The sequence below is a fragment of the Sminthopsis crassicaudata genome, chromosome 5 (assembly GCF_048593235.1).
Source record: "Sminthopsis crassicaudata isolate SCR6 chromosome 5, ASM4859323v1, whole genome shotgun sequence".
Lineage (NCBI taxonomy): Eukaryota > Metazoa > Chordata > Mammalia > Dasyuromorphia > Dasyuridae > Sminthopsis > Sminthopsis crassicaudata.
In genome coordinates this window covers 12244172-12258398 of record NC_133621.1, presented here as the reverse complement: position 1 = coordinate 12258398, position 14227 = coordinate 12244172, and the positions used below count along the sequence as shown (strand labels likewise).

The 14227-nt window shown below is 37.1% G+C and overlaps 1 protein-coding gene across 5 annotated transcripts in view; it reads left to right on the top strand.

The window, feature by feature from the left end:
• Positions 1-13903, top strand: part of HYCC1 (hyccin PI4KA lipid kinase complex subunit 1) — a 94781-nt gene extending 80878 nt beyond the window's left edge. For 3 of the 5 annotated variants that reach the window (XM_074269776.1, XM_074269778.1, XM_074269777.1), the window contains one exon: positions 12291-13759. In XM_074269776.1, coding sequence (XP_074125877.1) covers positions 12291-12862 — 572 coding nt within the window. In that variant the 3' untranslated portion in view covers positions 12863-13759. Of the gene's footprint in view, positions 1-11100; positions 11397-12290 lie in introns of all 5 variants that reach the window. The other 2 variants (XM_074269780.1, XM_074269781.1) reach the window with 1 other exon arrangement.
• The last annotated feature ends 324 nt before the right edge of the window (positions 13904-14227 follow it).

Sequence of the window (14227 nt, the reverse complement as noted above, 5' to 3'; positions counted from 1 at the left end):
ATTTTGATAACTTTTTGGGCATAATTCCAGATTGCTCTCCAGAATGGCTGGATTCTTTCACAACTCCACCAACAATGCATCAGTGTCCCAGTTTTCCCACAGCCCCTCCAACATTCATCGTTATTTGTTCCTCTCATCTTAGCCAATCTGACAGGTGTGTAGTGGTATCTCAGAGTGGTCTTAATTTGCATTTCTCTGATCAGTAGTGATTTGGAACACTCTTTCATGTGAGTGGATATAGTTTCAATTTCTTCCTCTGAGAATTGTCTGTTCATATCCTTTGACCATTTATCAATTGGAAAATGGCTTGATTTCTTATAAATTAAAGTCAATTCTCTGTATATTTTGGAGATGAGGCCTTTATCAGAACCTTTAACTGTAAAAATGTTTTCCCAATTTGTTACTTCCCTTCTAATCTTGTTTGCATTAGTTTTGTTTGTGCAGAAACTTTTTAATTTGGTGTAATCAAAATTTTCTATTTTGTGATCAATAATGGTCTCTAGTTCTCCGAAAGGAAGGAGGATTGGGAAAGGGGAAGAGAATTGAATAAATAGGAGGAAAAATATAATTAGCAAAGTAATAGTGAAAAAAATTGAAGTTTCTCTGATAAATACCTCCTTTCTCAAACATGTAGAGAGTCAAATTTATAAAAATAAGAGCCATGGCCAATTTGATAAATGATCAAAAGATATGAAGTTTTCAGATGAAGTAATCAAAGCTATCTATTGTCATGAAAAAAAATGCCCTAACTCATTATTGATTGGGGAAATGCAAATTAAAACAATTCTGAGATACTATCTTATACCTATTAGATTAGTAAATAAGCCAGAAAAGGGAAATGATAAATGATGGACAGGGTGTGTGAGAGGATGCTGGAACTCTGTCTTCCCAGAAATCAGCTGGAGTCAGGATCACTAAACGTCTTTATTCTTGATCTTTTACAGTCAAGGTCAGGGGGTTAGGGCTAGCAACCTCACACACACCTTCCTCCCTCAACCCCCCGAAGAGACTGAGTCAGCTTCTGCGTCTCAATTCCTCTTCCTCCGCCTACTCCTCCTACACACGTCACTTTCCCCTCTTTGTCCCACCAATCAAGTCATCACAGAACAGCTGGGGAGGGTCAACCTTCAAACAAGTTAATAGGGAACTGTCCAATTGGCAATTAGTCTCACGTGCTTCATTATCCAAGTGCATTGCTCAGTTCTAGCCCTTTACAAGAGGAAAATGAGATATTTATTATATTGGTTGTGGAGTTGTGAATTAGTTTAACCATTCTGTAGAGCAATTTAGAACTATGCCCAAAGGGCTATAAAACCATGAATATCCTTTGACCTAGCAATACCACTGCTAAGTAATGATTAAAGATTATAGATTAAAAAAAGGTAAAGAACTTCTATGTACAAAAATATTCATAGCAAATCTTGCCTATCAATTGGGGAATAGCTGAACAAATTGAGGTATGTGATTATGACAGAATGCTATTATTGGGTTATGAGAAATGATGAGCAGGATGCTCTCAGAAAAATCTGGGAAGACTTCCATGAGGTGATATGCAAAATAACAGCAATATTGTAAGATGACCAGCTATGAACAACTTGTCTATTCTTAGTAATCAGTGATCCAGGATTACTTGAAAGATTTATGATTAGGAATGCTATCCATCCCCAGAAAAAAGAACTGGTGGAATCTTAATACAGATTGAAGCATATCTTTTTTAAATTTTTCTTTTTTTCTTGTTTTTTTTCTTCTTCTATTTTTGGTCCTTATTATATACATATATATGTGTAGATAGATAGATAGATTATAAGTATGATGGAAATAGAAATGTTTTGCATGACTACATAACTGTACTTATATAAACCTAAAGAAAAGAAAGAACATAGGTCTTAACCAGAATATTATGTAGAGTATGAATGGATTTCTTGCTAACAGTCTTGGAAATCTCATTGATCTTTGGCTTCCTCCAACTTCTAGGTATACATCTTGGGAATTCTATTGGGTCTATTGGGCTCTGAGGACTAGAGTTGAAAGGGACTGTGGAGAAAGGATGTGGGTGGGCAGGAGAACTACTGGACATAACCATTTCTATCCTCTGTCTCCAAATGAACATATTCACTGGCTGTACATTATAATAAAGAGCTTGATACACTGTGGAAAAAAATAATTGATCTCCAGTATCAAGACCTATGAGAAACCTAAGAAGGGAAAAAGGGAAAAGAAAACAAGTGATTCAGAGGAGCTAAACTGCTTACATCCCTACATGGGAAAATGATACTTGTAATTCTTAAAAATTTTACCACTTATAGTATAGCTAGACGGATTATAATACATAGAGGATATGGGTATGTGGTAAATTTGAGGGAATGACATAAAAATAATTAAGGGATGAGAAAGAGGAGTACACTGTGTGTAGAAGGAAGGGAAAGGGAGAATGGGGTAAATTGTTTCTTATGAAGAAGTACAAAAACCTGTTACAGTAGAAGGAAAGGTGGTTGGATGGGCATCACTTAAACATCAGAATTGGCCCAAAGAGGGAATAATATATATAATCAGTTGAATATAGAAATCTATCTTATTCAACAGGAAAGTAGGAAGAGAGGAGATTGCATAAGGGGTGGAGAGTGGGAGAGACCAAGAAGGTGGTAGACAGAAGCAAAACACTGTTGAGGAAGGAAAGGATAAAAGGAGAGAAAGGGTGAAAGGAGAGAGAGGACAAACAGGTGGAAAAAGAGGATGATGGGAAATATACAGTAATCATAACTGTGAATGGGAATAGGATGAACTCTCCCATAAAATGGAAGCAGATAGCAAAATGGGTCAAAAATCAGAATCCTACAATATGCTGTTTACAAGCAATATACTTGAAGCATCCCCTCCCCTCCACACACATACCCACCAAATAGAATAAAGGTAAGGGGCTGAAGCAGAATCTATTGTGCTTCAGCTGAAGTTAAAAAAAAGTGCAAGGGTAGCAATCCTTATCTCAGACAAAGCAAAAGCAAAAATAGGCCTAATTAAACCAGGTGAGGAAGGAAAATTACATCTTGCTAAAGGGTACCAAAGAGAATGAAATACCAGTACTAAATAAACATACATGCACTAAGTGGTATAGAATTACAGGTTCATGTCTAAACAAGAGATAGAGAGTATTACAAAATGTAAAATAGATAATTCTGATTAAATTGAAAGGTTTTTGCATAAACAAATGCAACCAAGATTAGGTGGAACACAGAAATCTGGGAAATGGCCTTTACAGTAAGGATCTCTGACAAAGACCTCATTTCTCACATATATAGAAAACAGTCAAATTTATAAGAATACAAACCATTCCCCAGTTGAAAAATGTCCAAAGGATATGAAAAGACAATTTTCAGATGAAGAAATCAAAGCTATCTATAGCCATATGAAGAAGTAGGCTAAGTCACTTTTGATTAGAGAAGTGAAAAATGAAAAAAAAAAAAAAAACTCTTAGGAACCACTTCATACCTATCAAATTGCCCGATATGACAAAAATAGAAAATGATAAATGTTGGAGAGGATGTGGAAAAATTGGGACACTAATGGACTATTAGTAGAGTTGTGAACTAAACCAACCATTATGAAACTATGTATGAAACTATGCCCAAAGGGCAACCAAACTGCACATGCTATGTCTGGATCCCAAAGAGATTATAAAAAGGGGGAAAAACATATGTTTGCAAAAATATTTGTAGCAAACTTTTTCATGGTGGGAAAATATTGAACATTGAGGGGATGCTCATTAATTAATGAATGGCTGAACAAACTGTAGTATATATGTAAGTAATGGAATACTATTGTGTAATAAGAAATGATGAATTGGGAAATTTTAGAAAAACCAGAAAGACTTGTATGAACTGATGCAAAGTGAAATGACAGAGCCAGGAAAACATTGTAGACAGTATCAGCAATATTGTGTAATAATCAGTAAGAATGACTTGGATTTTCTCAGCAACAAAATGATCCAAGAAAAATACAAAGAGTTCATGAAGGAAAATGTTATCCATGTCCAAATAAAGAATGATGGACTCTGAATGCAAATTGAAGCATATATTTTTTCCTTTATTCTTTTTTTTTTGTGCTTCCCCCCCCCCTTTTTGATCTGTTTCTTCTTTTACAATTTTACTAATACAGAATTATGTTTTACATAATAATAGCACATGTATAACCTATATCAAATTGCCTACCATTTTAGGGAGAAGGGAGGGGAGGGAGAAAAATTTAGAATGAAAAATCTTATAAAAGTGAAGCTAAAAATCATCTTGATCTGTATTTGGGAAAAATAAAATACTAATAAAATTTAAAAAAACTTTATATATACATATATAGTTTATATATATATACATATATGTGTATATATATGTATATATATATATAATATGTAGTAAGTTAACAAGATAGTAACAGAATTACTCTGTGTCCTCTTCTATACTTTTTACATTCTTTAGTGGTTTTAAAAATTATTGATGTTCTTTTCTCCTATCACTACCCACTAACATAACATCTTCTCTTTCCCTCCACCAAATAAAAGCTTTCTATTATAACAGACATGTAGAGCAAGCAAAGCAAATCAACACATTGGCCATGTCTGAAAAAATATGTCTTATGGCATTCCTTCAGATCTTCCCTTATCTACCTCTGTATTGACTTGCTCTTTGGAAATTAAGATGGGTCACCATTGTGATCTGAGTTCTAAAATCCTTCGCAGTTATTTTTCTTCACATTATATTGTGATCATTGCTTAATTTGTTGTTTGGTTCAGCTTAGTCCACTCTCTATTAGTTCACACATGTCAAACCGGGTCTTTCCATTATTTCTAAGTCTATCAATTTTATTATTTCTTATGCTGCAGAAAGATAAGTCAATGAGTATTTGTTAAGTGATTTCTATATGCCATTCATATGCCACAATTTAATCTACAGGAAATCTTCCCCAATCCTTTTTAATTCTCGTGCCTGTCTTTGTTGATTATTTCCTGTTTATTCTCTCTGTAGCTGGTTTATACTTCAGTTTGCTTGTTGTCTCTCTCATTAGTCTCTGAATTCCCTGAAAACTCTCTTTTGCTTCTGTTTGTATCCCTAGCACTTTGAACATAGCCTGGTATACAGTAGGTACTTAATAAATGCTTGTCAACTGACACTTTAGCTGTTCTTCAACTAATGGGAACTTACTTTGGTTCCAATTCTTTGCTATAATAAAAAGTGCTATTATGAAAGTTCTTGGATCTATTTCTGTTCCCTTTTCATAGCTAAGATCAGTGCCTCTTTTCCTTGAAGAAAGATATATTTTTTTTTCTGATTCAACTCACTAAGCATTTATTAAATACCTATTTGGGAGGGAGTGTGGAGCAAAGATGGCAGAATAGAGGCAATCTAGCTGACCTCTCTCATCATTCCCCTCCAAACAATTTTAACATAAGACTTCACACCAGATTTAAGAGCAGCAGAACCAACAGAGGGTTAGAGTGAGATATTTTTCCAGTCCAAAGAAAACCTAAGAGGGGCAGGAGAAGTTTGTGAGATCAGGGTAAAAGCCTGTACAGAACCTACACACATAACATCAGTAAAAGCAGCCGCAACACCTTTGGGAGATCTCAACCCAGAGATAGCAAGGGGGTTGGACAACTGGTCAGAAAGAGATTACACTGGAACTAAGTACAGTGGACACTGATCGGTAACTCTGTAGCCATATGCAGTTCTGAGTCTCATTTTTCAGTACAGAAAGGAGTACTGGCTGGGTTTGATCACAAGGAAGCAGGAGTACTGTTCACAGTTCCAAGGCAAGGAGAGCATTAATGCTTGTGACTGCAGAAGACCAGGGACCCTTCCTGAGTAAAGGCCAGAGTGCAAGTAAGGAAGCACCAAAAACTTGTAGCCCTTTGAAGTGCTTCTGAAAACAGCAGCATGAAAAAGCCTAAAGCTTGAGATATCCCAAAGGGACAGAGCTCAACTTTCACATGCAGTTCAAATTAAAAAAAAAAAAATTAGGTTGAAAAAATGAGCAAATGACCAAATAATTTGAGCATAAAAACATTGCTACAGTAACAGGGAAGACCAAGACATAAACTCAGAAAGACAACTGTGAAAGCAGTTATAAACAAAGCCTCAAAGAAATATGCTAATTGAACTCAAGCCCAACAAGAATTCCTATAGAATTATAGAAAAAGATAAGACTGGAAAAAATTGGGGGGGGGGGGATGAGAATAATACAAAAAAATAAAAATAAAAAAAAACCCATCTTGGTATAGAAAAGAGGACCTTAAAAAGCAGAATTAGCCTAATAATAAAAAGAAACATTTACTGAAGAAAATAATTCCTTAAAAATTAGAATGGACAAATAGAAGCTAATAATTCAGTAATTATCATCAAAGAAAGATCCAAGACATATTTTCACAAATTATCATTGATACCTTAGTTCTAGAGGGTAAACTTGAAAGAATCTACTTATTATCTTCTGAAAAAGATCCCTAAATGCAAACTCCTGGGAGTATTAAACCCAATTCTAGAACTTCCAGGACATAGAGAAAAATATTTCAAGGAGCCTGAAAAATGCAGTTCAAATATTGTGGAAATATTGTAGCCAGGATCACACAGGATTTAACAGCTTCTACATTAAAGGAGCAGAGAGCTTGAAATGTAATATTCCAGAAGGCAGAGAAGCTAGAATTACAACAAAGAATACCCTATCCCACAGAATTGAGTGTAATCTTTCAGGGCAAAAATGAATATTTAATCAAATAGAGGACTTTCAAGCATTTCTGATGAAAAGACCTGAGCTAAATAGAAATTTTGACATATAAACACATGACTCAGGAGAAACATAAAAAGATAAATATAGAAAAAATAGAAAAGATAAACAAAAGAATAATTTTAAGGATCTCGATCAAATTAAACTATTGACATTCCTACATGGCAACAGCAAGGAGGTTGGACAACTGGTCAGAAAGAGATTGCACTGGAACTAGGTACAGCTGACACTGACTGGTAACTCTGTAGCTATATGCAGTTCTGAGTCTCATTTCCAGGGCAGAAAGGAGTACTAGGGAAGATGGGAAGATGATACATGTAACTCCTCCAAGAATATCATCATCTTTAGAGCAGTTAAAAGGAATTTACATAGACAGGGGACATGGGTTTAAGTTGATTATACTGGAATGATTTCTTCCCTCTCCCCTCTCCAAAAATGAAGGGATGAGAAAGAAATAGTACTAGGAAAAAGGGAAAGAGAAGTCTAAGGAGGAAAAATTTTTTTCACATAATGGAGGTGCACAAGGAAGACCTTTTACAGTGAAGGGAAAAATGGGGGATGAGGTATGCTTGAAACTCATATATGAATTAGTTTAAAGACGATAGAATATATATATATATATATATATATGTATATATATATATATATATATACACACACTCAGTTTTGTATAAAAATGTAATTTACCTAATAGGGAAATGGGGAGGGGCGGAGAAGAAGGTAAGAGAAAGAGGATTGGTGGTAACAATAAAAATAACAGATTAAGGGAGACAGTAGTTAGAAGAAAAATAGACTTTTGAAGAAAGCATAAAAAGAGAAGTAACAAAAGTAAATTGGACATAGGGAAATATACAGCTAGTAATCACAACTATGCATGAGAATGAGTTTAACTTACCCATAAAATGGAAGTGGATAGTATATGGATTAGAAAAGCATGCTGTTTATAAGAGACATACTGGAAACAAAAAAAAAAAAGGCACACATAGAGTTAAAATGAAGGGCCTGAGCAGAGTCTCTTATGTTTCAGTTAAAGTTTTTTAAAAAAGGGCAGGGTTAGAAATTATGATCTTAGATAAAGCAAAAGTAAAAATAGAACTAATTAAAAGGGATAATCAGGGAAATTACACTTTGCTAAAAGATACTATAGACAATGTTATAAAAAAAAAGTTAGTCTTTCTGACTAAAGATCGTATTTTTCAAATATATACAGAGTATAGAACTAAGTCAAATTTATAAAAATAACCATTCCTCAACTGTGGTCAAATGATATAAAATGAAGAAATTAAAGCTAGATATCTATAATCATGTGAAAAAATGTTCTAAGTATTAATTATAGAAAGGCAAATTAAAACAATTCTCAGGTACCACTTTATAACTATCAGAAATGACAAATGATAGATGGAGATGAGGAAAAAATAGGTACACTAATAAATTGTTAGTGGAATAGTAAACTGGTCCCACCATTCTGGAAAACAATTTGGAACTGTGTCCAAAGGGCTATAAAACAATTCATATTATTTTGGTGTAGTATAGACCACTATTAGGTCTATATCCCAAAGAGAACAAAGGAAAAAAAAAGAAATAAAGAAAAAGAAAAAGACCTAATTGTACAAAAACATTTATGGAAGTTTTTTTTTTTTTTTTTTTTTTTTTTTTTTTTTTTTTTTTTTTTTTGTGGTGACAAAGAATTGGAAATTGAGAGAAAGTTCATCAGTTGAGGAATAGCTGAACAAGTTGTGGTGTATGATTGCAATAGAGTATTCTTTTGCTGTGGGGAAGGTGGTTTCAAAAAAATAATGGCAAGACCTATATGAATTGAAGCAAAATAAGAACCAGGAGATCATTCTGCACAGTAACAGCCATGTTGTAATGATGTTCAACTGTGAAAGACTTGGCCACTCTGATCAGTTCAATGATCCAAGACAATTCCAAAGAACCCATGATGAAAAAATGTTATTTACCTTCAGAGGGAAAAAAAAAAAAACTGATGAAGTCTAAATATAAATTAAAGTATAATTATCTTTGTTTTTCTTGCTTTTAAAAAAAATGGTTAATAGGCATTTTTTTTGCATGATTTCACAGGTATAATAGAGATCATATTGTTTGCCTTTTCAGTGGATAGCGCAGAGGATGAGAGGAAGGAAGAGAATTTGGAATTCAAAATCTAAAAAAGAAAAGCATATTAAAAATAAATTGAAAAATATTTTTAAAAAGGCACTACCATTTCCAAAAAACATTAAGTGCCTATTTTGTGTCCCCCTACTTCACTAATTCCCATATATTTTTTTCATTTAATTTAGTGTATACATTTATAGAAAAACATAGGGATTCTTATGTTTCTACTTACAAATTAACTTCATTTTTAATAATAATGCTTCTCTCTTATTTTTCCTGATCTTTTTTATCGCTATATAGATAACTGTAGTTAAAATTAAATCATTTTGTAATACTCTTGTCCATCTCTCATTAGAATTTGTTAAAAATTGAACATTGTCACCTCTAAGCTCATTTTCAAAATATCATCCATAACCTATATTTTGCAGAAATAGTTTTTGGATCAATTTTTAAATAATACTCATCTCTGTGCCTTAAAGAAACTTTATTTGATCTCACAACCTAGTTAATCAACTGCCTTAGTTGTTTTTTTAAGAAATCTCTAAGAGGGAAGCTAGATAGAACAGTGGATAGAGCCCTACCCCTAGAGTCACCAGAACCTGAGTTTAAATCCAGCCTTAGACTGTTGACATGTACTAAGTATGTGATCCTGGGCAAGTCATTTAACCCCAATTGCCTTGCTAGAAATAAAATAAAATTTCTTCTATTATAATCTACAAGAATAAATATAATACCTAAATTATCTGTTTCAAATAAATAAATAGCTGAACAATACTATTGAAAACTATCTAAACAATCTGATTTATATACAGTGGAAAGAGAATGTAAATGTTTAACTGTTTTTAATGATATGATTTGATGTTATTAGTATTTCTACAATGTAGTCTTGATCTTAACTCACCTCATTTCCACTTTAAGTTCATTATGTTTAGTTAATTTGCTATGGTAACTTAGGTGGGAGGGCATGTGCCAATAGACAGCTCTGACTGTGACCTGATGTGGCTCTGGGGGTCAGCATAAAGGTCAGTGGAAAGTACTATGGACTTGACAGTGCTGGTCCAGTGGGAGTAGACTTTCTCATCATTACTCATCAGATCGTGGACTATAGGGCCTTCCTCATTCCTATACACACTCTTAGGGGGCAGCTGTGTGGCTCTCAGCAGACATGTTTATATTCTTTTAAAGACAATGCAATGAACCCCTTAACAGGGAGCATGGCAGAGGCAGTTAGTGGGGCTTTTAACATAGTTCCTGAGCAAAGGATTTATGTTGGAAAACAAACAAAATGAATTTATGTTGAGATGGTTTTAGAATCCATATGTTAAAGAAAAACTGTAACAGACCCAAGGTGCTGGCAAACATGGGGGATGGAAGAAAGAAGCTTTGGGCTTATGCTAAACAAGCTGATGGGGAGGTTTGCCAGCATCTTGGAGGGATGATTTTAAGGCAAAAGAGTTTGTACATTGAGTTGAACTGAAACATGTAGCAGTGAAGCTGTTCCATTATGAAACTTAATTTTGTGGACTTTCGCTCCAGTGATCAGTGAATCTCTTAGAACTCTGAACCTACTTGGCATTCTTCTTAACTATTTACAGTGATTATTAAAATAGATTAAAATAGGGAACAGACTCTCTAACCTGCTTTGTCTTTTTTTCAAAAGCGCTTAATCTACATATGGGGTAAATAGAATGTTTCTGTGGGCTAGCAGAAAATCTGAGAAGTGAGGCAGCAAGAGCTGGGCCGTACTGTGAGCTGTAATCATCACTGATGACAGGAAACCTTCCAAGGGAGGCTGCCTGGGAAGCCTGGGAGAGGCTTGGGCCAGGGCCCCAGGTTCCTCCTGTGTCAGAGGGAGTGCCCTGAATAGGATGACCTCCAAGATCTGTTTCTCACATCCCCGTGGTTCTGTTTTTCAAGGCTGGTGCACGAAGGCATGTTTCCTAGAGTAGACCAGGACCATCCAGGGGCTTTCACTTAAGAACTCTCCTACATGTGCAATGTGGGTTTCTTCCTTGAGTGTGTCTGACAGCTGCGCGAGTGTGACCCTGTGTCCGAACTCCCCCATTGGGTTGGATGGTGACAAAGTCCATAAATCATGGGGGCTCAGTTTGTCCGTCTGCAGGCATCCGGCTTCTGTTTGGTCCCTTTTGTTTTCCTCGTTCTACATTTTTGTTTTGTTTGTTTGCAGCCATCATTTTGTCTTATCATCTTCAATTCTAGAGCAAGATGACAACAGTCAGGACTCTGCTGACCCAGCCATCCTGGTCATACCTGAGCTTAGTGTCACAAAGGTGGCCGGAGAGAGACCAGGGAATGGGGAAAAAAGCAAAACCCTGGGAGAGAATGATGCCCAACATGTGCAGGGGGTGCAGGACCCAGCCCCAGACCCTAGAGCCGAGAGCAAAGGCTTGCCAGAGCTCAGGAGGCAAAAGTCTGTGAGGAGAGTGATGGAGGATGGACTGACCCCACCCGGCAGAGGGCCGCTTTAGCAGAACTCTGTGTAGCTGCCCTCCCAGGTACCCGCCCGGTGGCGAGGGCACTGCTGCATGCTGGAGAGCGTTGGCACAGGCACAGACACCTTGCATGTCGTCCACTAAACACGAATTGCATGGGTTAGAGGCAGCACCTTCCCCTGATTCTGCACAGTGCTTGGAAGGGTCCGATCTGGAAAATCACGGGCAGAAAGTGACAGGGAAGCGGGTATTTTCTGCTTTCAGATTTTGAGAATATTACTGATCACCATTGCTATGAAGGCTGTCTATTTCAAATTATGACAGATAAAACTTCAAAGTACTTTTTAAGGTAGGGTCTACCTTCACTAATGGAGGGAAATAAAAAAACCAAAACCAAAACCAAAAACAAATAAATAAGATTCTGATTTTCATAGGCCAGACTATATTTGAAATACCAATCTATTGACACAGCCAAGCCTAACCGAGAAAGAGACTTTTCCATTTTTTTTTTAGTCTTTCATTAAAGTATTTCCTAAGAGTTTAAGAAGGGAGATTGGGTATTTTGAAGATTTGCTTATCAGAGTATATGTATTAGTAGGGTTTTTGCCCCTAGTTTTACTCATGATATTTTTCTAATCTTTTCTAATCTTTTGCATGAATCGTAGGAGAAATTGTTCTCAAAATACCATGGAGTGTGATAATAGCATGCCTTTTTTGCTTCTGTGTTAAATACAGCTTTAATCACTACCATTTGAATCACCTAGGAGCATTTCCACACTGTAGTAGAATAGTGCTTGTTTTGATTCATTCTCTGAAATTTGCTCTGTTGTAGTCTGTTGCTTTAGGGATTTTCACTAAAAATCCTCAAATCTACAATGATTTCAAAAAACCAATCATCTTATGTGAATTACTGAATGCTAATGGTTTTTTTTTTTTTAATGTTGTTTCTTTGTTTAGGTAATACAGATTTAACAGGCCAAGAGGAGCTAATGGAAATATCTGAAGTAGATGAAGGATTTTATTCCAGGGCTGCATCTAGCACCAGCCAGGCTGCCTTATCAAACACCACCACCACCAGCAAGACCAGTTTAGGAAAGAATCCACGGAGGTCCGGAGGAAGCAGAACTGGAGGAAAAGAAAAGGAGGTCTCCGGGGAATCGGGCAGAGAGCACTCAGCTCGGAAACAAAACCCAAGAGCCCTGAGTGAGAACCTCGAGCTGCTGTCTCTGAAGAGGCTCACTCTGACCACCAGCCAGTCTCTGCCCAAGCCTGGCAGCCACAGCCTGGCCAGGACCGCCGCCACCGTCTTCAGCAAGTCCTTTGAACAAGTCAGTGGGGGCACTGCCCCCCACCCGGGTGCCGTGGGCAGTGGAGGGTCGGGGACAGATGCCAATAGGTTTTCTGCTTGCAGTCTGCAAGAGGAAAAGCTGATTTACATCTCGGAAAGAGCCGAGCCTCAAGCTCCACTCAAACACCCGCCCAGTCAGCCGAGACCTCCCAGCATCAGCATCACCCTGTCAAGTGATTAGTGTCTGGGACACGTGCCCGCCAAGCAGCGAATTGGGAGGTTTCCTTCCCGCCTATGTCCTTCATCCCTATTTCTGACAAGAAGTCACAGCTGTCGAAAATTCTGGAAGTCAGCTGGAATGGCAAGCGGTGTCTCCACTGTGTGTGTTACAGCCTAGTTTATTTAGTCTTTCCTGGACTGCGCCCCTTTCTCCCTGGCCCCCCAGCTTGAGGAAGGAAGTCGGGGAGCAGTTCTGGCGGGTTGTCTGATGACTTTGGCCACAGCCTGGCTGAGACTGACTGTTTGTTAGTTGGATTGTGACCTTCAGTGAGGAGGGTCAGCTTCTCCCCATGCTTTTTACTGGTGATGAAAGGGGGAGGCAGTAGTGAAACGCCAGGAATCCTACCTCCCTCTTAGTGCGTCTGTTGGGCAGAGCCATCAGGCCTAGGAGCAAGCCTGCTGCGCAAGGGGCGTCGGGCCTCCAAGGAAAGTCTTTCTCTCTCAGTTGGGACCAGAGTTTGATCAGAAGCCTAGGGACTGGCTGTACTGTTGGATGTCGGGGCCCCAGAAGGTGAAGGAAGGCTGTAGCTTTAGTGGGCACCAGCTGGAGCCTGAGAGCATGAGGGCCTGAGGGCCCATTGCTTTGTTGTGTTTGCTGCTGCACCTGAGCAGGTCAACCTTCTTTTCCTGGTTTCCTTCATGTTGTAGTAGGCCCTGGAGCTGAGCACATTTGTCCAGCTCTTCTACTTTGGAAATTCCTGTTAGTTTGATCCTCTAGTTAGGAAAATGCCCTTCTGCAGATGGCTGGAAAATCACTGTAAATCTCTGAATATCATTCCAGCAAGAAAAGCAAAAACAAAAACAAAAACAAAAAAACATTAAAAAAAGAAAGAAAGAAAAGAAAAGAAAAAAAAAAAAGATTTTTAAATGGCAAAGATAACTGTCCATTTTTACTCTTGTACGGTGTGAAGTTTCTATGCAAATAAGGGAATTTAGATGTTAAAAAATTTTACAATTGCACAGTGTCATGAAAAGAATAAAGAACAAAAAAAAAACTATAAAAGAACATGAGGTATTTACAGGTGACTGTAACTGAGCTTTTATCATTTTCCTGCTTTGGGCCCATAAATTTAAAATCACCACATAGGGACAAGTGGTGGCTTTTTGTTTGTTCCTGTTTTATGGATTGTTTATAGTTTAAATAGTCCTTATATTTATTGGAAAAAATGACCAAAATGATGAGCTTCCCCCTCTAGCTTTTTACCTGCTCCTCTCTGGAGCCTCTTCTACTAAAAAGTAAAATGTCACTTACAAAGAAAAATAATGATGACTTCAGATATTTCCTGTATCAGTCTTTCTTTAGGCATGGGTCAAAAGCATGAGAACA